This window comes from Salvelinus fontinalis, chromosome 26 (assembly GCF_029448725.1).
Source record: "Salvelinus fontinalis isolate EN_2023a chromosome 26, ASM2944872v1, whole genome shotgun sequence".
Classification (NCBI taxonomy): Eukaryota; Metazoa; Chordata; class Actinopteri; order Salmoniformes; family Salmonidae; genus Salvelinus; species Salvelinus fontinalis.
The window spans coordinates 30,906,407-30,931,139 of NC_074690.1; the positions used below are offsets into that span (position 1 = coordinate 30,906,407).

Genomic DNA, 24,733 nt, shown 5'->3' on the forward strand with positions numbered 1-24,733 from the left:
GCAGCTCCGTCTCAGGTTCTGCTGTTGTGCAGTGGTTGCACAGCCTTTCCTCTACAGGGAGCCAGGTTTTCCTGTGTCTACCCTTCTCAATGGCAAGGCTGTGCTCACTGAGCCTGTACTTTGTCAAGGTTTTTCTAAGGTTTTGATCAGTAACCATAGTCAAATAGTTAGCCACGGTGTACTGTCGATTTAGGGCCAGATAGCACTGCATTTTGCTCTGTGCTTGTGCTTGTGTTTCCCAATAAGCAATGTAGTTTTGTTTTGACTGTGTTGTAATTTGGTTTATTCTGATTGATTGGATGTTCTGGTCCTGAGGCTTCAGTGTGTTAGTAGAACAGGTTTGTGAACTCAGCCCCAGGACCAGCTGGATGAGGGGACTCTTTTCTTTGCTCAGCTCTTGGTATTGCAGGGCTTGGTAGTGATATGAGAGGGGGTCACTGTATTTTAGATGTTTCCAAAACTTAATTGCTCTTTTTTGAGTTTTTATTATTAGTGGATATTTGCCTAATTCTGCCCTGCATGCATTGTTTGTAGTTTTCCTCTGGACATGTAGGAGAATCTTACAGAACTCTGCATGCAGGGTTTCAATGGGATGTTTGTCCCATTTGATGAAATCTTGTTTTGCAAGTGGACCCCACACCTCGCTGCCATAAAGTGCAATTGGTTCAATGACATATTCAATTAGTTTTAGCCAAATTTTAATAGGTATTTCAATTTGAATTTGCTTTTTAATTGCGTAGAATGCCCTGCGTGCTTTCTCTCTCAGTTCATTCACTGCCTCATTAAGGTGTCCAGTTGAGCTTATTTTTAAACCTAAGTAATTGTAGTGTGTGCAGTACTCTATATATTTTGTACCAATTGAGAACTTTGGTCTAATTCCCTGAGATCTGGATCTTCTCTGGAAAATCATTATTTTAGTCTTTTTGGGGTTTACTGCCAGGGCCCAGGTCTGGCAGTACTGCTCTAGCAGATCCAGGCTCTGCTGTAGGCCATGTGCTGTGGGTGACAACAGGCATAGGTCATCTGCGAAGAGTAGGCATTTAACCTCTGAATTATGGAGACTAACACCAGGGGCTGAGGATTTATCTAGAATAGTGGCCAATTCGTTGATGTAAATATTGAAGAGTGCAGGGCTCAGATTACAACCCTGACGAAGGCCCCGCCCCTGGTTAAAGAATTCTGTTCTTTTCTTGCCAATTTTAATGCTGCACGTATTGCCAGTATACATTGATTTAATTATGTCATATGTTTTACCCCCTACACCACTTTCAATAACTTTGTAGAACAGTCCTGTGTGCCAAATAGAATCAAATGCTTTTTGGAAGTCGATAAAGCAAGCGTATATTTTGGTATTATTTTGGTGGACATGTTTACCTATCAGGGTGTGTAGGGTGTAAATATGATCGGTCGTGCGATGTTTTGGTATAAATCCAATTTGGCTTTTACTCAAGACATTGTGCTTATTAAGGAAGTTTAGAACTCTTACATTTATAATACTACAGAAAACCTTCCCCAGGTTACTGTTCACACAAATGCCTCTGTAATTGTTAGGGTCAAATTTGTCTCCGTTTTTAAAGATTGGGGTTATGAGTCCTTGATTCCAGATGTCAGGGAAATAACCTACACTCAGGATCAAATTAAACAGTTTTAATATGGCCAATTGAAATTTTGCACTAGTGAGTTTGAGCATCTCATTTAGGATGCCATCAGGTCCGCATGCCTTTTTAAATTTGAGAGCCTGAAGTTTCTTATAGAGCTCCTGGTCAGTAATTGGGGAGTCCAGTGGATTTTGGTTGTCCTTTATAGCTTTTTCTAATCCATTCAACTTCTCATGAATTTGGCGTTGTTCTGCGTTTGTGTCAATTTGAACGGTGTTGTAGAGTGTTTTAAAATGGGTTGTCCATATGTCACCATTTTGTATCGCTAATTCCTCTTGTTTAGATTTCTTTAATTTTTTCCAATTTTGCCAGAAGTTGTTTGTGTTTATGGACTCCTCAATTAGCATCAGCTGCTTTCTGTTGTACTGGGCTTTTTTGGTTCTGAGTGTACGTTTATAGAGTTTTAAAGTCTCACAGTAATGAAGGCGTAATTCACCATTATTTGGGTCTCTGTGCTTTTGGTTGGATAGTGTTCTAATTTTTTTTCTTATAATTTTACAATCTGCATCAAACCAGTTGTCATCTGTGATCTTTTTTGTTTTGTTTTTTATCAATTTCAATTGTGCTTCTTTTGCCGTTTGCCTGAATATATAGTTGATGTTTTGTACTGCTAGATTGATGCCTTCTTTACTGTGAGTGAATGTGGTATCCAGAAAGTTATCTAAGAGTGTTTCGATATTTTGGTTCCAGGTTGCTTTCTGGTATTCTTCTGTGCTGTTTTGGGCCCATCTGTATGAATTTCTGATGTTGTACAGCTTACTGGGCTGTGAATGTGTGGTTGTTTCCATGTCTGTTCTTTTGAGGAACAATGTAATTTGGCTGTGATCAGACAGAGGTGTTAGTGGCTTGACAGTGAATGAGCTGAGAGAGAAAGGGTCAATGTCTGTGATCATATAGTCTACTGTACTGTGGCCAAGAGGTGAGCAGTAGGTGAATCTCCCCAAAGAGTCCCCCCGTAACCTACCATTGACAAAGTACAGACCCAGGCTTCTACAGAGCTGCAAAAGATCCCTTCCGTTTTTGTTGACGGTGCTGTCACTGTTGTTTCTATGGGGGAGATTAAGGCAGTTAGAAACAGTATGGCCTGTAATAAAGCTGTCCCCTCGTGTGCTCGTTAGATCAGGTAGTGTTCCTGTGCGCGCATTTGTGTCCCCACAGATGAGCACATTTCCCTGGGCCTGGAAATGGCACGTCTCTTCCTCAAGGGTGGGGAAGATCTCCTCTGAGTAATATGGGGATTCTGAGGGGGGGATATAAATTGCGCAAAGGAACACATCTTTTTCTGTCAGTACAAGTTCTTTTTTCAGTTTTAACCAAATGTGATATTTGCCAATTTTGAGGGGGTCAATTAGATGTTGTAGTTCGGATTTGTACCAAATGATCAGTCCTCCAGAGTCTCTGCCTCTATTGACAGAGCTGTGTTTCTGTGACGGTACAATTACCTCTCTGTAACCTGTGGGACAGTGAGTGACAATGTCAGCCTTACACCATGTCTCCTGCAGAATGATGACATCAACATCTTTAAGGTTTTTGTTGAACTCCAGTGCTAAACTCTTCAGTCCAAAGGTTGATGAGTTTAGGCCCTGAATGTTCCACATGCTAACTGATAGCGATTTCATGTTACAAAAGAAAGAATAGCAGTCAGAAATACTGTGACTACTAACTATTAAGTTGTTAAGAGCGAGATAAACAGGATAACAGCTAACATTCTTTCTGTTATATATATAAACATTCCTATTCATTGAACAAGTACATTTGAGTACAATAGGTGTGTGTGTGTGTGTGTGTGTGTGTGTGTGTGGTGTGTGTGTGTGTGTGTGTGTGTGTGTGTGTGTGTGTGTGTGTGTGTTTAGTGCAGATGTATTGGAGGAGCTGTTTAATCTCACTTAATCCTACAAGGTTCTCCTGTCCTCTGACGACCTCTGCGTAGCTGCGCTGGTCCTGCTGTTGGGCCCTGTGGAGTGGAGGGGGACCAGGTCTGGGCCGTGGGGCTTCCTCTCTGGTCTGGTAGGGGTGGTGGTCTGATGCGGGGTAGTAGGCTGGGCCCGGTCCGGTCTGGCTAAGCCGATGGAAGTGGTGATGGTCTGGTGGTGGGTGGGGCCTGTGGGGTGCGCTGGGTCTGGTGTGGCGTTGAAGGGGCCTGGGGCTCCTTGTTGGTGCAGTGGTCTGGTAGGGGTCTCTGGGTGGTCCTCTGTCCAATACGGCATGAGGTGTTTGTCTACCAAGTGCCACGTCCTTTAGAGACTTGGTAAACATCCCTAATGTCTGTTTCCTCAGATGGGAGTGGTCGTGCAGATGCTCTGGGGTGATTGTTGGGTGGTGAGCAACGTGTACGTTCGGGAGTAGGCCACACCCTCTGGTGATGTCAGCGTTGACTTTCTGAATGGTATGGGGATGAAAGTCTTTGCGGGGCAGCAGAGTGGAGATGGTGATGTGGGAGTTGGGGAACCGCTCAGAGGCCCTCTCTGCTATTCTGTTGACCAGGCTGCCTACTCTCTCCTGCTCCTCTCGCAGGTTGTTGGTGCCGGTGTGAATAATAATGTGGCCTGGTGTGCCAAAGTCAGGCTGGGACAGGATGTGGAGTGCATCCTGTGTTTTTGGGCAACATATTTTGCGCACCTTGTGTTGTGGGAAGAGTTTATCTTCTTGGAGGAATTTCCCATTTGAGTCAATGAGGATGGCCACCTCAGCGGGTTTTACCAGATTATTGCGTTTACGGTCTGGGGCTGGAGTACACAGGGCCTGTGTACATGGAGGGGCGTGTGGGGGTGTGTCAGGGGGGGCCAGAGAGCTTCTCTCTGTAGTAGGTGTTTCCATGTGAGCCTTCTTGTTGACTGGGGGTGTGGGTAAAGTGTTGTCGGTATGGGGGGGGGTTGTGGGTAAAGGTGGGTCAGTGGGGGTGTTAGGGGTGGTGGGGTTGTTAGGGGTGGTGGGGGGCTGCAGCTTCTCTCTAGGAGTCTCTACAGTCTGCTCTCTGTGCTGCAGCACCCTCTTGATGCCAGACAACTCCTTTGCCATCTCCTCCTTTACCTGCACCAGCTCTCTCCTCATGGTGGCCTTTACCTCCTCAAGAGCTGTGGTAAGGCTCTCTCTCAGCTCCTGGACAGAGTTCTTCAGCTGGGTCCTGCACTGGTTGATCTGGTCCTGTAGAAGCTCTGTGTCTGGGCTGGTGGTGGTGTAGCTGAGGGGCTGCTCCTTCAGCTCAGTAACCCATACCTCTATCACAGCCAGCCTGTCTCTCAACAGGCTGATGGTGGTGTGGTCTTGGCTCTGGTGGTTGTAGGCAGGCAGGGGGGAGGATGGTCCTGCTGTTGGGGTGCCTGAGGTGAGGGGAGAGGTCGGGGTGCTGTCCTTTTCTTTGTTGCTTTCCGCTATCTTCGTTAGGGTGGGGAAGTCCTGCACAACAGAGCTGAGTGCAGCCTCACTGCCCTGGACCATGACAGTGCCGTTCTGATACATATTTACCGTCAGAAACCTGTTTTCCTGGTCCTTATCGCTGTCCTCAAAAATGTGGATTTGCCTTCCCTTGCAGATGCCTTTCTTCGTGGTATAGCTGAAATGCCTGGTTACAGCTGCATGCCAGGCAGTAGTGTGGTCTGTGTAAAATAACAGGTTTGTAACAGTCCTGTTTTGTGAGCAGTCGGCAAACAAAGTTTCTGGGTTCTCCCTCAGAATTCTGTGTTTAAAATTGATTCTTCCTTTCTCTGATTTGATTTCTGCTGGGTATTCAAAAAAAAGCGGGGAAAGTCTCTCAGTTTCTGTCGCTGCTAGCGCTGCCTCAGTGGCCATGTTGCTATGGTTACCACCAGTAAACAGTTAGAGCAAGACGTTAAGCTAACTGACCGATTTGAATTTGGCTAGCTACCACGATAAAGATTGGTCTTTTAACTCACTCTCTCTCAATCTTTTCCTCCTGTGTTGATCTTCAGTTGTACAATTTGATTACCTATACATTTTTGCTAATTGAATCGTGTCAATCTCGCTCTTAACAACCAAAAAGTTATAACAAGTCAGGAGCTGTTCCTCTGCATGACTTCTCTCTCTCTCTCGCTGTCTCTCCATACTCCTGTCTCTCTCTCTGTGTACTCTCCATACTCCTGTCTCTCTCTCTCTCTCTCTCTCTCTCTGTACTCTCCATACTCCTGTCTCTCTCTCTCTCTGTGTTCTCCATACTCCTGTCTCTCTCTCTCAGTGTGCTCTCCATACTCCTCTCTCTCTCTCTCTCTCTCTCTCTGTGTACTCTCCATACTCCTGTCTCTCTCTCTCTCTGTACTCTCCATACTCCTGTCTTGCTCTCTCTCTCTCTCTGTGTACTCTCCATACTCCTGTCTCTCTCTCTGTGTACTCTCCATACTCCTGTCTCTCTCTCTCTCTCTCTGTACTCTCTATACTCCTGTCTCTCTCTCTCTCTGTGTTCTCTACATACTCATGTCTCTCTCTCTCTCTCTCTCTGTACTCTCCATACTCATGTCTCTCTCTCTCTCTGTACTCTCCATACTCCTGTCTCTCTCTCTGTGTGTACTCTCCATACTCCTGTCTCTCTCTCTCTGTGTGTACTCTCCATACTCTTGTCTCTCTCTCTCTCTCTGTGTACTCTCCATACTCCTGTCTCTCTCTCTCTCTCGAGTGCTCTCTCTCTCTCTCTCTCTCTCTCTCGAGTGCTCTTTCTCTTTCTCTCTCTCTCTCTCTCTCGAGTGCTCTTTCTCTCTCTCTCTCTCTCTCTCGAGTGCTCTTTCTCTCTCTCTCTCTCTCTCTCTCTCGAGTGCTCTCTCTCTCTCTCTCTCTCTCTCTCTCTCTCTCTCTCTCTCGTGCTCTTTCTCTCTCTCTCTCTCTCTCTCTCTCTCTCGAGTGCTCTTTCTCTCTCTCTCTCTCTCTCGTGCTCTTTCTCTCTCTCTCTCTCTCTCTCTCGAGTGCTCTTTCTCTCTCTCTCTCTCTCGAGTGCTCTTTCTCTCTCTCTCTCTCTCTCTCTCTCTCTCTCTCTCTCTCTCTCGTGCTCTTTCTCTCTCTCTCTCTCGAGTGCTCTTTCTCTCTCTCTCTCTCTCTCTCGAGTGCTCTTTCTCTCTCTCTCTCTCTCTCTCTCTCTCTCTCTCGAGTGCTCTTTCTCTCTGGCGCGCTCATCAGGAAATGTCTTCGAAACAATTTATGGTTGTGTCTGGTAGCCATTGTCCTGTTGTCCTGGCTGCTTCACATTCAGAGTGCGTCCCAGTCTGGGTCGTGTTGAACTGAGAGTTGTAGGTGGAGCAGTCTTGCCTGTGTTCTCTGCTCTTAGTATAGGGTATTGTAGGTCTGCTAAGGTAATCTGAGGTCAGCAATGTGCCATTCTAAAGGGAAACTAACTAAGCTGCTCTCTAGGAACAGGGTCAAAGAACCCTGCTTTATGATATCCTATAGTACTAAAATATAGAATCTACTCAAACTATCAACTAACATTTTGGGACCGTCGACAGTGGACTAATGAAGAAAATATAAATTATTTTGAGTGGGCAAATACTATATGTAGCATGAATTGATTGACTGTTATGAGCAGAGACAGTATGTGACTACCGGGTGACCTCCAGAAGAAGGCGTTGATGATGACACTTTGTATTTGTTGTCAGGGAGACAACGGCACAGGATGGAGCCAATGGACACCATCTTTGTGAAGCAAGTGAAGGTGGGTGGTCCTGCCGACGGCGCTGGACTCTGCACAGGTAACTGAACACATCTCCAAAAGTAACAGACGGGAGCTCTACTTGGCTGTGTGTGTGTGTGTATGTGTGTGTATGTATGTGTGTATGTATGGACACGCGGCATCATACAAAGTATTATATCATATTGGAGTTATGACCATGCTGCACCTTATCCTAAACCTTACTGTATTCGTTATGATAATAGAACTAATGACACATTGGACATTATACTGTTGGATAAAAGCCTCAGCTAAATGGCAATAATATACATTGAGTGTAGAAAACATAAAGAACACCTGCTCCTTCCATGACACAGACTGACCAGGTGAATCCAGGTGAAAGCTGTGATTCCCCTACTGATGTCACCTGTTAAATCCACTTCAATCAGTGTAGATGAAGGGGAGGAGACGGGTTAAAGGATTATGTTTAAGCCTTGAGACAATTGAGACATGGATTGTGTATGTGGGGCCATTCAGAGGGGGAATGGGAAAGACAAAAGATGTAAGTGCCTTTGAATGGGGTATGGTAGTAGGTGCCAGGCGCACTGGTTTGAATGTCAAGAACTGCAATGCTGCTGGGTTTTTAACGTTCAACAGTTTCCCGTGCGTATCACGAATGGTCCACCACCCAAAGGACATCCAGCCAACTTGACACAACTGTAGGATGCATTGGAGTCAACATGGGTCAGCATACTTCTGGAACGCTTTGGACACCTTGTGGTCCATGCCCTGAAGAATTGAGACTGTTCTGAGGGCAAAACGGGTGCAACTCAATATTAGGAAGGTGTTCCGTATGTTTTATACACTGTGTATATAGGGCTGTACATAATGTTTTGTTTTCACCTGAATATATACTGGGTGTAGTTTTCTGTGTTTCCTCTTTGTGGAGGGTTAGTAGAGGCACAGAGCTCAGCTGCCTCAGGCACTCAGTTACTGTAAACACATATCAGGTGACTGATCAAAGCTGTTTCCTCTGCTATTCTGACTGCCAGCCTAGCAGGGAAGCTGCCTCTTACTGGGGGCCTAGCTACTTTCCTCTACCTACCAGCACAGGTTCATCTCTTCAAAGACACATAGGGAAGATCTCAATTACGTACTCCTCCCGTCCTCTCTCTTTGTCTCCTTCTCAAAAACCATTGGATAAGAAAGCCAGAGGTCCCTCCCCTCTGACCTTCTCCTCCAATGGGGTTTAAAACGGAGACGCGCGCACACACACACACACACACACACACACACACACACACACACACACACACACACACACACACACACACACACACACACACACACACACACACACACACACACATATACCTGCTATTAACACCATTTCACGTATTAGCTACCAGTCTAACATTAATGGTGCAATATGCAGAAATCGCTCCGTCATTTCCTGATTGCTAAAATTCAAATAGTTCACCTAATTTAAGTTTATGAGAAAACAAACAATGGAATGTGTAGAGAATCATTGTACCATCTAAACCATTGTGAAATAGTATATTTTCATTAAACCAAAAATATTGTGTTTTCAGCTGTTTGAAAACCCAAAAGACAAACCCAAAAGTAAAAGATGCAAAAACTAAACTTCAGAATGGGAAGCATAGAACTAGAGCACAGAACAGATCTACCGCTTCTTAGACTTGCTTACAATGAGTGACAGATCTATAACTCACTTTTCTATGTGAATTTGGTCGCGTCGCCCAAAAAGTTACATATCACATCTTCAAACTCTTTCTTATTGTCAACAGGAGACCGGATAGTAAAGGTAAATGAAGCAAGTATCATTGGGAAAACGTACTCTCAGGTCATAGCCTTGATCCAAAACAGGTGAGCACTCAAATATGAATATTTCCCATTGTTGTCAGTGACTGATTTCATGCTGGTCTGTTGAAGTTTACAATGTTTGACTTTATCTGTTATTTTACAGTGATGCCTTTCTTGAACTCTGTGTGATGCCAAGAGATGAAGACATACTGCAGCTGGTTAGTTTTTAAAGATCATTACTCCATTGATTTAATCTCTTCCTATATTTGCCCACTGTAAAACAGAAGTAGACCTTATTTCTACTTCTACATCAACTTAGTCGCTATTTATGTGATCAAGGCTTAGAAAGCTGCTCTAGTTTCTCTGTGAAGGGTGTGTGTGTGTGGGGACCGCAGTACTGCTCCAGAGGGGAGGGTGAAACCCTCTCCCTTCAGAGTGCTCTATCTGGGCCTCCTAACCAGGCCACCACACCCTGTCCTCTCCAAGTGCTGCTACTTCTTCTCTGCTGCAGGGCTGGCCTCATTCTGGGAACTGGAAGGGTCACTTTGAGAAATGCAAACAACAAAGTCATAAATAAACACACTCACTCACACACATAATAAACAAACACACCACGTCAAAGCACATATGTGCGCACACGCTCGCACACTTGTAGCGTTGCTAATGTTCGGATTACAAAGGGTTAGTGGGGTTTGAAAACAGCGCCACTTGTGTTTAGTGCCGGTATTACCGATTATCCCAGTATGGTACAAGTTCGGTATGAAGGTATGACAATCTGGATACCGCCCAAGCCTAGCTGTGAAGGAGCCAACCTGGGGCCTGCCTGTCACGAGCATGTCTGATGCGGCGCTCTGTTGCATAAGAACATAGTGGGCGAGAGACCGGGACACCGGCAGGAAGCAACCAAGGCCCAGTCTGTAGCATGCTGTAGTTTATGCATGCATTTAGGCCAGTACCCAGCCACTTACATCCTAAATCATTTCTCCCCTCAATAAGTTAGAAACATCTGATTATCTTGCCTCAGACCTACTAATATTAAACTCTTCCCCATGCCAACAGTCAAGACTACTCCCTTCACAGAACAGCGCAAACTGGCCCTAACCAAAATAGAAAGAGTGAGGGGGCCCCGGTGCACAACTGAGCAAGAGGATGAGTACATTAGAGAGTCTAGTTTGAGCAACAGATGCATCACATCGGATGAATGGAACGAAAATGGGCCTCAGGATCTAATCACAGTATCTCTGTGCATTAACATTTCCATTGATAAAATACAATTGTGTTCATTGTCCATAGCTTATGCCTGCCCATACCATAACCCCACCACTGTCATGGTCCACTCTGTTCACAACGTTGATATCAGCAAACCGCTTGCCCACAAGACGCCATACATGCTGTCTGACGTCTGCCCGGTACAGTTGAAACGGATTCTTCCATGATGGGCACACTTCTCCAGCATGCCAGTGGCCATTGAAGGTGAGCATTTGCCGACTGAAGTCAATTACACCACCAAACTGCAGTCATGGGAAGACGACGAGCATGCAGATGAGCTTCTCTGAGACATTTTCTGACAGTTTGTGCAGAAATTCTAAAGCAAACCCACAGTTTCATCAGCTGTCCGGGTGGCTGGTCTCAGACGATCCCGCAGGTGAAGAAGCCGGATGTGGAGGTCCTGGGCTGGAGTGGTTACATCTGGTCTGTGGTTGTGAGGCCGGTTGGACGTACTGCCAAATTCTCTAAAATGACGTTGAAAGCGGCTTATAGCAGAGAAATTAACATTCCATTCTCTGGCATCAGCTCTGGTAAACATTCCTGCATGCCAATTGCAGGCTCCCTCAAAACATCTTTGGCATTGTGTTGTGACAACTGCGCATTTTAGAGTGGCCTGTAATTGTCCCCAGCACAAGGTGTACCTGTGTACTGATCATGCTGTTTAATCAGCCTCTTGATATGCCACACTTGTCTGGTGGATGCTCAGATGGATATTCAATGTCTGCTTTAAAACATTTTTTTTTTTTACTGATCTACCAATATGTAGCCGACTTTGCGAGGCATTGGAAAACATTATTGTTCTTTTGTGGTTGAAGTTGACTGCTCGACTGAAGGACCGTTACAGTTATCTGTATGTGTGGGGTACAGTGATGGGTTAGTCATTAAAGAATTATGTAAACACTTATTGCACACAGTGAGTCCATGTCACATAATAAGTTGCATGTTAAGCAAATGTTTACTCCTAAACTTACACTGAACAGAAATAAACATGCAACAATTTTATTGATTTTTACTGAGTTACAGTTCTTATGAGGAAATCAGTCAATTGAAATACATTTATTAGGCCCTAATCTATGGAATTGACATGACTGGGAATACAGATATGCATCTGTTGATCACAGGTACCTTTAAAAAATGGGCCTCGATCTTGTCACAGTATGTTTGTGCATTCAAATTGCCATCGATAAAATGCATTTGTGTTCGTTGTCCGTAGCTTATGCTTGCTCATACCATAACCCCACCGCCACCATGGGGCACTCTGTTCTCGCCCACATGACGCCATACACGTGGTCTTCAGTTTTGATGCCGACGTACTGCCAAATTCTCTTTAAAACGATGTTGGAGGCAGATTATGGTAGAGCGACTGAACATTCAATTCTCTGGCAACAGCTCTTGTGGGTATTCCTGCGGTCAGCATGCCAATTGCACGCACCTTCAACTTCAGGCATCTGTGGCATTGTGTTATGTGACAAAACTGCACATTTTAGTGGCCTTCTATTGTCAGCACAAGGTGCACCTGTGTAATGATCAGGCTGTTTTATTTTTATTTTTTAAATACACCTTTTTCTACCCAATTTTTGATCTTGTCTCATCGCTGATTATCTTGGTATAGGAGAAATGCTCACTAACAGGAATGTAAACGTGTGCAAAAAAAATTGAGAAAAGCTTTTTGTACGTATGGAACATTTCTGCTATCTATTATTTCAGATCATGAAACATGGGACCAGCACTTTACATGTTTAATTTATATTTTTGTTCAGTGTATATTGGACAAATGTAAAGATGAGTTCTCTTACTAACTCTGAACTCCACACGCAATAATTAAGGTGGTGCCAGTTCATGTTCATGCAATCCATCTCTGTACAGTCCTGTTGAGAAAGACTGGCTGTGTTAACACAGGTGCCACCCTAGTTGCCCGGTCACACCTAGCCTATTGTCAACTGTAGCACAAAATGCCCATCAGCTCAATGAATCCACCTCTATTATCTAAATGCTGAGCCTATTAACACCGGCTTGTGTTGGAATGTTTACCTTACCAAAGGCTGTGGCCACTCCCTGTCTCTCGTAGCACAGATTAGCTTGAGAGAGATTACAAAGTTATTGGCCATGGGGGCATTGAGCGAAAAATCTGTGTCAGATATAAATAGTTGAGCTTGATCTTTGTGCCACCAGGGCTGAGCAGAGAGGCTGTGAGGTTCAGCTTGCGTTGTGCTGCCATTTTAATTTAATTTAGCACAGGGGGCAGGCAGAAATAGGCTGATGTCAAATGGAGATCAGGTGATGCCAGGGGCCTTTCAGGTTATTATGAAGAGCTGACTCGGTTAGCAAATGTGCATTATCAAATTTTTCTGATGCACTGACTGTAGGAAATGAAATTAAGCCACCTAGTGGCATTGTGGGAGTTGTAATGAGTTTTGTGCTCTTGGCAGCCAGTCTCATGGACATTCTCTCATCTTCACCTTCCTTCCCCCCTCTCTCTCTCTCCATCTCTCTCTAGCTGTTCCTGCGGTGCAGACTAGTCTTGCCTTTTATTTTTTATTTTTTTATTTAACCTTTTATTTAACTAGGCAAGTCAGTTTAGAACAAATTCTAATTTACAATGACGGCCTAGGAACAGTGGGTTTAACTGCCTTGTTCAGGGGCAGAACGACAGATTATTAGCATGTCAGCTCGGGGATTCGATCTAGCAACCTACGGTTACTGGCCCAACGCTCCAACCACTAGGCTTCCTGCCGCCTTACATGTCTCCCTCCCTGTGTATCTGTGATTTGAATGCAGTTGAAGGAAGCCTAAATTACATTGCCTCTAAGAAAGTAGCCTGCTTGTGCCTCCACTCTCATCATTAACTTTTCATGCGCACTGGCTACTGGCAACTAGAGGTGCTTGCTATGCACTCTGCTGAGGTTCAGTAGGAAGGTAAACTCAGTTCTCTGTGTAATGAACATAATGTGTACAAGTAACAGAACGAGTAGTACTCACACAGTGGGGGGGTGTTGGTTCATACAATGGGGGAACTGGCCTGTTAAGATGTTTCACAGGAAGCCTGTTAACGCTTCAGTGCCTGATGCCTTCAAGCTGGTATGCGTCATCCTAAAAAAGCAGAGCTTGTAAACCTCCCTATTCCCTTTGCTTCCTCTCCGCCGCTACCCTCCTCTTTCCTTTTCTCCATTCCCATCGGCTCAGCCCTCTTCCCATCCCCCGCTTCTCTTCTCCCTCCCTCCCTCCTCCCCTTTCCTTAACTGTGTTGCACATCTGTTGCGCTAGCTAGCGGACACCGGTCCACGGTGCTTGGCTACCTGAGCGTATGGAAGGGCTAGCCGAGCAGGTAGCGTAAGGAGCTCCTGGTGTAGCCGTCAAGACGGGGGCTGTCAGCCGGAGCTGGAAGATTAGCACCGTGGCTCACTGGGTGACTGACATTATAGCCTGAAGGAGAGACCCTCATACACACACAGGCTGCCTGGAAACAAGTTACATACAGCGTTACATGTCGACAGCAGTAACATCATTGGCTTAGCATGAGAGAGCGTCTCTAAGTGAGGGAGCCGGGGAAGGAATGAGGGAGGTCCTGAAGCAATATATCATCAAACCAGCTGTAGTCAGCTGACTGCCTCTGTGTTGTGAACAGGTTGATGCTGCTTCGAGGAGGAGAGGGAGGGAGAGCAAGAGAGAGGGAGCAGAAGGGGAGGGGCAGCAGTAGCATCTGAACTGAATGTATAGTACAGCAACCGCTCCTGTCATGTGAGCAATACCAAAGGGAGCGAGAGTGAGGCAGGGACAGAGAGTGGAGGCAGCAGTTCAGTCATTGAGTGGTGTAACCTGGCTGCTACAGTCAGATGGAGGGAGCAACAGAGAGATGGAGAACTCCCAGAGCTGTGGAAGGCAGCAGGCTTCCTCTTCTCCTGACCCCTACACCTCGCCCAGGACAGACTGGCTCACGCAGGTGGCATCGCTAATGTGACAGTCCTGCCACTGCCGACGTGGGCTCCTTTTTCCTCTTTCTCTCGATGCCGCCGCTATGATGGATTTGCGCTTCGACTCGAGCCCTGGCGTCGGCGTTCCAGACGAACACTTCTTTCTCCAGTGGCGATCTGTTCTCTCTTCTTTTTTATGATGCGTGTTATTTTCTCTGCTTGCTAGCCTTTTCCCTATTCTTCTTCTCTCCCATCGTTGCCGCCTCTCACTGCTCTCGCTTTCTCTGCTGCTGTAACGGCAGCCTTTTTCACTGGAGACCACTGATCTGGTAAGCGAGCAACAGCAGGGAGGATAACAATCACTCTGCATGTTGATGTTGTGTTTCCCCGTCTCCTTTTGTCTTTGTCATGCGTGTTTTCGTTTTGATGTAATGTACTGTTCTTACATAGATGCTTTGCTAGCTAGCAGTGTCATTCATTCGATTGCCATGTTAGTAGGCTAATTGTTGCTATGTAGCCCTTAGCTACGGGCGGGTAGGCAGTGATTCACCATGCCCGCAGTACCTGTTAGATGAGGCAGCAGACAGAGCTGGCACCTTGGAGCCTCGCCCCTTTCTGATCCTGCAAGCCATCTATTCCTGCCTACGTCCTTAATGGCACCCTATTCCCTATATAGTGCAGGAGTTTTGGTCAAAAGTAGATCACTATATAGGAAATAGGGTGCCATGGCTTTGGTCAAAAGGGGTGCAATACATAGGGAATAGAGTGCCATTTCAGACGAAGCCAGTGATAAAGGCCTTGGCCCCTGAACTTTCCACTAGTGCTCTAGCTATTGTTGAAGGGAGGGGCGAGCGTTTATAGAACTGATTGTAGATACAGTAAAAGCTTGCATAGCTTTACGTAAGAACCGTAATACGACACCAGGTTGGGTTTAAAGTCCAACCAATTGTGACGTGTTATTTTTGTGTGCTTGCTAGTTGCAAGGCAAACAGGAAATGCATATGGAATGGCGTTTGACAAATGGACGAAGGCTGCTCAGCCAGCCGTATGGAATCAACCACTATGGAATCTATGCATGTGTGATCGTCGTCTGCTGGTGTGCCGCTGGAGTGTTGAGCTAACGTTAAGCTGTCTGGGAATATGAGAACGGAGGTTAGATTTAGTGTGGCGAGGACCGTTGTAGGTGCTGGGCTTCCTCTGCCCCCCTCTTTTTCTGTAAGTCTCAGACCTCGCTCTAACAGTGCCAGTGCTGTCAGCCAGAAGGTGGGTAAACCAAACAGATAGGCTACCTCCCTGTGTGTCACTGTTAGGTCTTGCATGCCAGTCTCTCTTTCCTTCTTTCTTCCAACACATCTGTTGCTTCTTGTCCACTCCATTCAATCACAGATCACCTGACTAGCTCTTCCCGCTGGCTGGCTACTCAGTAGGGTTGGACAGAATAGGACTGTTTCTGTTTGATCTGACATAATAACAGAAATTAGTAGAAATCAAGTTCCTTGAAAAAATTATTGGATAATTTGCTCAAGACCGTTTTGCCAATTATTTTGACAGTGGGTGTCATGCTTTTTTGCTGCGTTTCCACCCTGTGTATGTACAATACAGGTGTTCATTACTTTAACCCACAAGTGTTCATTGCTTAAATCCACCTTGGAATGTTTTTCCAGTCTTCTATGTGGGTGTGTGCACAGTGCGGCAGAACAGCATGCTCTCGTTGTGTAGTGAACAGTACCCAGAGAACGAGCTATCTAAATATGGAGCGAGCAGATGAATGCTTGTGACTCTCCTGACTTGCTACACGCCTCCACACTCTCACACATGCTGCTCCCTGTCTGCCTGCCTTTCCTAACCACACACACGGCACCTAGCATTATTCAACATTCACACCACAGTTCTTTACCATCCCTTAGATGCAATGTTGAATATGACACACGTGCTCATCCTATTTTGCTTCCTTCCCATTTGCCCTAACTCTGAGATGTTTTCAGATCTGAAGGATCAAGTCTAGATATAAACATTGTGGAGTAGTTTACAAATCTGCAAACATTAAAGGGGTAGGGCCAAGGGGAATGGGTAGGGCCAAGGGGAATGGGTAGGGCCAAGGGGAATGGGTAGGGCCAAGGGGAATGGGTAGGGCCAAGGGGAATGGGTAGGGCCAAGGGGAATGGGTAGGGCCAAGGGGAATGGGTAGGGCCAAGGGGAATGGGTAGGGCCAAGGGGAATGGGTAGGGCCAAGGGGAATGGGTAGGGCCAAGGGGAATGGGTAGGGCCAAGGGGAATGGGTAGGGCCAAGGGGAATGGGTAGGGAGTGAATTGAAACCAGAGGACACCGTTGTTGTATCTCACCCTTTTCTCTCTTCTTTCTCGCTCCAGGCCTACTCCCAGGATGCGTACCTCCGAGGCCGTAGTGCCTACAGTGGAATTGCCCGTCACATCCCCGAACCGCCCCCCATATGTTACCCCAGAGTAGACTGTAAGCCCCCGGGGATGGCCCAGGTTACAGAGACCCCCTCTCTGGTGGGGGTACAGGGAGCATGCCGGGGGCCTGTGGCGGCATCACCACCCGACCTGGGGTACCGCATAGAGATCCCCGTGCCCCCGTCCCCTCCTCCTCCTGCACACCCGTACTCCAAATCCCAGACTGTGGCATGCATGCGCAACAACAGCGTGAGGACTGTGGTAGTTCCTCCAGAACTGGGCCGTATGGGACCAGCTCATAGAGTAGAGTACGGCCTGGTAGGGCCCTCTGACCCTGGCATCATCAGAGGGCGACCTGGGTCTGTGTCCCACTACCCCCTGCCACGGAAAACAGACATCTACCCCTCTGGTGCGAGCCGCCTCAATTATGGCGCCCCACCACCCCACTACCCACCCAACTCAAACTCCCCCAACCCCGGCTCTCACCAAAACATCGACTGGCGGACGTACCAGACGTACAGGGAGTACATCGACAACAAGGGTATCCATGCATACGGCAGCCGTACCATCCAGGAGAGACTAGACAGCCTGCGAGCCGCCAGTCAGAACACCTTCAACTCCTCCCACTACATCCCCCGAGGGGGTTGGGGGCCCGACCCCAAGGGCCTCCGACGCAGGAGCACCTCCCACGACCGCGCCTACCACGGACCCCCGCCCCCTTTCCACCACATGCCCCCTCGCAGCTCTTCCCAGGACCGTATGAGTGTGGCCGAGCGGGGGGTCCACCCCAGGAACTGGCCCCCTCGTAGCGTGTCCCAGGATGAGTTTACCCACAAGGCCCGGGCCCGCTCCTCTGACTATGTGGACCCTGCCGATCTGGGCCGTCCCATGGTGGACAGACGGGGCTACGGTTGCAGGGTGGACCAGGGTACATGTCCAAGCAGGCAGAGCCTCTCCAAACAGGCTGCCCATCATCGACCTCCTGCAGGATACGGTAGGGACAGTCTCCGGGTGGGGCCAATGTCTAACCCTGCCCTCCACACTAATGGACCAGAGCAGCACCAGCCTCACAGTGCCCCTAACATGCCCCAAGACAGACCCTCTCATCTGGGGAAGAATCTCAGCTTGGAGCAATCCAACACTGATGAAAGAGCTGGTGTCAAAGGTGTGAACCATGTGAGCCAGAGTAGGGGACCGGCAGAGACCATGCAGCCACCAGGGGAGGTGCCATGGAGACCGGTGGCAGCGGTGGTTGGCCATAGGTCCTCTTCCCTCTCGACTCCCCATCAGAGACCGCAGAGGCCTGGGATTTTCAAAACCTCTTGCCAGCACCCTCGCCCAGAGCCCCAAGTGAACGGGCGTGGCCCCTCAGCCTCTGAGTCGGGCGTGGTGCTCAGGGAGAAGCCTCCTGGGTCGGGGAAGAATCCCAGTCCCCTACGCCACCCTTCCTACATCCTGGCGGTGAACGAGGACGACGGCTCGGAACCGGCAGCGGGTGCGGTGTGCTGGCTGCCCAACGATGCACGGCGGGAGATGCACATGCGGCGGCTGAGCGAGAAGCAGGAAAAGCACCAGACCTGCTCCTCCAACCTGGACGAGTCCCTCGACTCCATCCCCTTCATCGGTAAGAAGCAGAGCACTAACTTCACGGTTGCATCCCAAATTGCTTCCCATTCTCTATTTGGTACACTACTGTACTTCAACATTTGTATAGGGAATGAGGTGCCATGGTTGTGTGAAAGTTCCCAGAACATTCGTTAGGTTGTGGCAAATGTTCTCGTGCACAACATTATATATGCCTGATGTTGCAAGAACTGTCCCATAACGTTGCGCTCACAAATTTCAAGCGTGCGTACATTTTACGTATGGGTGATCCTGGGAATCGAACCCACTATCCTGGCATTGCAAGTGCCATGCTTGTTTTGGGGAATCTCATGTGGTGGCTGTTACAGATGTTGTGCACAACATTTTAGTGAATGTTAGGAGAACATTCCATGGATATTTCATTTAAAACATTTCTTGAAATATTTGAATTTATTTTTATGTTCTCATTCTAAAGTTAGGTAAAACACTAACTATAACTTAATGGGAATCTTAGCTAATGTTCTGGGAATGTTCCCGGTTTGCTGGGTAGGTCCCGATGTACAGATTGGGAGGGAAAGGAACATGGAAGGGGATGTCGTTCTAGTCTAGATTAGCAGACTAGAGCATCTTTTTGCAATCTGAAAATCGTGAGATTTAGCAACATGGTTTTATAGTGTTTTTCATTACATCCATGATGTTTACCACCAAATCAATATCCCTGGCTGGATGTACAGTAGTATGTTAAGGAGCTTTGGTGGCAGGCAGGAGTGTCACTGGGGGTTTGGCTTAGTTTAGCTGCACTAGAGTGGGACGGTATGTGGGAGAGTGAGAGATTACACTACTCCATTAGTTTGTTGGATGTCATCTTCTGTAATAATCATTTTAAAGTCCACTCTAAATATGCTCCCAACAATTATGGGTTAAACACTCTTTTTGGGGTGTGTGTGAACTCAGGCTTTTCACGGGATTTCATCTTCCCCAAAAGTATCTGTTCCCCATCCCTATGAGTAGAATAATGGTCAACCATGATGTTGATGGTGATAGGAACATGTTTCCCCCGTAAGAAGTGCTCTCTAAATGTCACTCCCACTAAAGTCAGAGTAAAAGGATTACTTTTCATGTTTGTGCATTTTCCTTTTATCTCCATTTTGCTGAAAAAGCTTTTCTCTCAGCACAAACAGCTGAAGTAGACTTCATTTCCTTAAAGGGACAGTCGGATAAAAATGTAGCCTTTTCTGATCATCCTATCCTTCCACCGAGCTCACAACCTGCAATATGCATGTTATTTTGTTTTAGGAATCAGTCAAGTTATTTTCTTCAATCATGTGGACAACCAGGACATGGATTTATTATTACCTAATTGAAGAGTTGGGTCAGGATGTACCATAACTAAAATTACGTAAACATATTTTACTGGGCCATTTTGATCAGGAAGGTAGAACGCTCCTGTTGGCTGATCCACTTAGTGTTCTGGAAGGACACTGAAGAATATTAGGCCTGATTCCGACTTGTGTACCCCTTTCTTACGCAAGTCTTTCCTATGCACTTCTCAGGAGTTGGTATTCAGACTTATCTTGTGCAGGTGCGTAACGGGCTTTGCAGGCGTGGTTCCCTTACGTGCGCTGAATACATTTAAGGATGCATTTCCTCTGCCTGGTTGCTAAAATTCGAATAGTTCGCCTAATTTCTTTGTGACAAAACAAGCAAGTTAGTATAGTATAGAGAATCATTGTACCATCTAAATCGCTGTGAAATATATTTTCCATAACCAGAAATCATGTATTTTGAGCTGTTTGAAGCACAAAACCGAAAGTAAAGAGGAAAACACCTAAGGTAAGAACGGTAAGCATAGAATAGATCTACCGCTTCGTAGACTTGCTTTCGATGAGAATGACAGATCTATAACACACATTTCTGTGAAAAGTTACATATTGCAGCTTTAATTCAACCGCTGAAAAACCTCCCACTTGCTGACCAACAGATTGGATTCATTCATCCTGAAATTTGTCATGTTCAAGCCACGAAATATTGGAAGGTGGAACATTTTTAAAAATAAGATTTGAACAATGGTCCTATAAATCTCCCCTGATCCTCACTAATCATGGAGCTGTATGACAACGGTTCCGTCGTCGTGAACCATGCGCCAGGCTCCAGGTTTAACCTGCTACGTGTGGTCTGAGTTCCATAATGATTCAAATAGGCTACATGTCCCAAATTATTGCACAACGTTAGTCTAATCTGATCCACTAATGCTAGCAACCCTCAGGAACAACTACATAGACGTGACAGAGGAAAGAAAGGTGAATGGAATGTTGCAAAATGTAAACTACAATTTGAAGAAAAGTGAGTTATACATGTATGTAGATATTAATGACGGTGGCTCCCGATAGTGGCTAATATTTAACATGATGCAAATTGTAAAATAAAAAGATGAAAGGCCTGGGTATAGAATTAAAACATTCTAAACTACATACATCAACTCAGCAGTTTCAGCCCTACGGAATCCTAGAGCTTGGCAGGGCTTTACAGTGCGACCATTTTACTCGCATATGTGCCTAAATATTTTGCTGTACGAATGTTTATTTAGGAACACCAGAGCGCATTGAAAAGAAGGGACCTAGCTTTAATACCTCCAAATATTTTTAATTGTGCTCCTAAATTTCCTTGTGCACCTACATTTTTCAACTTAGGCGCACATGTACTCCTTGTAAAAAAGGTCAGCTTAGAGCTCTGCTCGGCTCTCTAAATTTCATCCACTTAGTGAAAAGTGCAATTGTTGTTGCCATCCTGTACCTGTCCCGCAGGTGTGATGTTCGGATGTACTGATCCTGTGCAGATATTGTTACACGTGGTTTGCCACTGTGAGGACGATCAGCTGTCCATCCTGTCTCCCTGTAGTGCTGTCTTAGACGTCTCACAGTACGGACATTGCAATTTATTGCCCTGGCCACATCTGCAGTCCTCATGCCTCCTTGCAGCATGCCTAAGGCACGTTCACACAGATGAGCAGGGACCCTGGGCATCTTTCTTTTGGTGTTTTTCAGAGTCAGTAGAAAGGCGTCTCAACTTAGGACAGTATTCATAACTGTGACCTTAATTGCCTATCGTCTGTAAGCTGTTAGTGCCTTAACGACCATTCCACAGGTGCATGTTCATTAATTGTTTATGGTTCATTGAACAAGCATATGAAACAGTGTTTAAACCCTTTACAATGAAGATCTGTGAAGTTATTTGGATTTTTACGATTCATCTTTGAAAGACAGGGTTCTGAAAAGGGGACGCTTCTTTTTTGGATGAGTTCACGAATGTGAGTAAAGCAGTATGTTAACATTTTTTAAACATTATTCAGTTGACTAGTGTTCCATTATTAAAGTGGCCTGCGATTCCAAGTCTATGTATATAGGGAAGCAGCCTCTAAGGTGCAGGGTTGCATAACCGTCTGGAAGCCGGCTAGTGACGCCTATTTAACAGTCTGATTACATTGAGATAGAAGCATTTTTTCAATCTTTCAGTTCTATTTGTGATGTACCTGTACTGACCTCGCCTTCTGGATGATAGCGGGGTGAACATGCCATGGCTCAAGTGGTTGATGTCCTTGATGATCTTTTTTGCCATACTGTGACATCGGGTGTTGTAGGTGTCCTGGAGGGGAGGTAGTTTGCCTCCGGTGATGCGGTGCAGTTGCCGTACCAGGCAGTGATACAGCCCAACAGGATGCTCTTAATTGTGCATCTGTAAAGGTTTGTGGGTCTTAGGAGCCAAGCTAAATTTCTTCAGCCTCCTGAGGTTGAAGAGGCGCTGTTGCGTCTTCTTCACCACACTGTCTGTGTAGGTGGACCATTTCAGATCGTCAGTGATGTGTACGCTAAGGAACTTGAAGATTTCCACCTTCTCCACTGCGGTACCGTCGATGTGGATAGGGTTGTGCTCCCTCTGCTGTTTCCAGAAGTCCACAATCAGCTCCTTTTGTTGACGTTGAGAGATTATTTTCCTGGCACCACTCTCCCAGGGCCCTCATCTCCTCCCTGTAGGCTGTCTCGTCATTGTTGGTAATCAGGCTTACTACTGTTGTCGTCTTCAAACTTGATGATTGAGTTGGAGGCATGCTTGGCCACCCAGTCATGGGTGAACAGAGGAGTAGAGGGGGCTGAGGACGCACCCTTGTGGGGCCCCTGTGTTGAGGGTCAGCAAAGTGGTGTTGTTTCCTACCTTCACCACTTGGGGGCGGCCCGTCAGGAAGTCCAGGACCCAGTTGCACAGGGCGGGGTTCAGACCCAGGGCCCTGAGTTTAATGATGAGCTTGGAGAGTACTATGGTCAATGAACAGCATTATATAAAAACGAAATACTACGAAGTTGCTTAGGGGCTTGAAGCAGAGCTGCCATATCTGTCGGTGCCATCTTACACAAAAAAAATGTATGGTTTCCTCACGCGTAAAGGTGGTTGCATTATGAAGGAATTAAGTCAAGGTCAGAATACAGCGTAGAATACAGCGTACATGTAGACACCTCCGCCACACCTTCATTTCGTAGATCCCGACCGAATAGTGGGTGAATAGCATGCTATTCTCATGCTTAATTTCAAGGTCAGAATACGCATAGAGAGAAAAGTACATAAGAAGGGAATTACAGTGAGCTCCAAAAGGGACAATGATATATTTGTTGTTTTCGCTCTGTACTCCAGCACTTTGGATTTTAAATTATACAATAACTATGAGGTTAAAGGGTAGGCTGTCAGCTTTAGTTTGAGGGTATTTTCATCCATATCGTGTAAATCGTTTAGAAATCACAACACTTTTTGTACATATTCTTTTTAGGGGACCAAAACTATTGGGACAAATTTACTTATGTATAATAAAGTAGTTAATTTAAGTATTTGGTCCCATATTCATTGTATGCAATGACATTAAGTCTTGTGTGACTATAAATTTGTTGGATGCATTTGCTGTTTGTTTTGGTTGTGTTTCAGATGATTTTGTGCCCAATAGAAATGAATGATAAATAATGTATAGTGTCATTTTGGTCACTTGTATTGTAAATAAGAATAGAATATGTTTCTAAACACTATGTCAATGTGGATGCTACCGGGATTACAGATAATCCTGAATGAATTGTGAATAATGTTGATTGAGAAAGTTACAGATGCACAAATATCAGACCCCCAAGACATGCTAACCTCTCACCATTACAATAACATGAGCTTCTCATTTTGTGGGGGGTGGGTATGATATTTGGGCATCTGTAACTTAATGTAGTCATTGCTTGCTAGGAATATGGGACCAAATACTAGACTTTTTACGACTTTAATACACATGTAAGTGAATCTGTCCCGATACTTTTGGTCCACTAAAATGGGGGGGGGGGACTATGCACAAAGTGCTGTAAATTCTAAATGGTTCACCTGATATGGATGAAAATACCCTCAAATTAAAGCTGACAGTCTTCACTTTAACCTCATAGTAATTGTATAGTGATGGAGTAGACTCAAAACAAAACATTTTGTCACTGGCCCAATACTTTTGGGGCTCACTGCACGTTCCATTTACGCACGCTTAACTCTGGTCGGAATCATCCCCATAGATGCGTTCTGCAGATGTGTGTTCTATGGAATTGGGGCACAGCGAAGTAGCAGAGATTGAGCATGTACATTTTTAGTATGGCCCATGGGACAGAAGTTAGCTAGAGTTTTGTCCTAGAGCCAAACCCGTATGAGAAGAGACTACACTGTCCAGTGTGTGGTATAAGGGGGTAACTTCCACTGTTTTTTTTTAATGATCTAATTTGAGCTTTACACATGAGGCATTTTGGGATGGAACAGTTGTAGCCTTAAGAATATTGTTTTACCAATGCCTTTAGTGAGCAGTACAATTTGGATGGAATGGAACAGTTGTAGCCTTGAGCCTCTACCCTAGATTTAGCAATAGTGTTTCTTAAATAAGATACAGCCATGATTTTTACTGTAAATCAACTCTGTCATGCTTAATGCCAGGGCTTGTTGTTTTACTGAGGCTGTGTTTACACAGGCAGCCCAATACTGATCTTTTTTTACACTATTTGGTCTTTTGACCAATCACATCAGATCGTTTGCAGATCTGATTGGTCAAAAGACCAATTTGTGGGAAAAGATCAGAATTGGGCTGCCTGTGCAAATGCAGTGTGAGGCCTGTGTGTGCCAGTCATGATAAGACTGTATGTAGGTCTATTGTTTTGGACTTTATTCAGGGAACCAAAACTGCAAAGCCCGTTACGCACCTGCATAAGGCTAGTCTGAATACCAACTACTGAGAAGTGCGTAGGAAAGGTGTTGGACTAATATTATTATTAGTAGTAGTATTATGTGACATGCAAACACAAGTGTAACAGTGTGATGTAAGCTGGAGTTGTTAGACATTCACCTCAAAGGTCTAGGGCAATTCTGTAGAATGGTGCTGAACAGTGGAGGCTGGTGGGCTATAGAAGGACAGG

The 24,733-nt window shown here is 45.8% G+C and overlaps 1 protein-coding gene across 4 annotated transcripts in view; it reads left to right on the forward strand.

Annotated features, from left to right (window-relative positions):
- The window catches only part of LOC129824104 (rho GTPase-activating protein 21-like), a 114,279-nt gene that overhangs the window by 45,187 nt on the left and 44,359 nt on the right, over positions 1-24,733 (forward strand). For 2 of the 4 annotated variants that reach the window (XM_055883441.1, XM_055883442.1), the window contains exons 5-8: positions 7,256-7,348; positions 9,075-9,153; positions 9,254-9,308; positions 16,641-18,309. In XM_055883441.1, the coding sequence (XP_055739416.1) occupies positions 7,256-7,348; positions 9,075-9,153; positions 9,254-9,308; positions 16,641-18,309 (1,896 nt within the window). Of the gene's footprint in view, positions 1-7,255; positions 7,349-9,074; positions 9,154-9,253; positions 9,309-13,634; positions 14,600-15,324; positions 15,534-16,640; positions 18,310-24,733 lie in introns of those variants that run through there. The other 2 variants (XM_055883444.1, XM_055883443.1) reach the window with 2 other exon arrangements.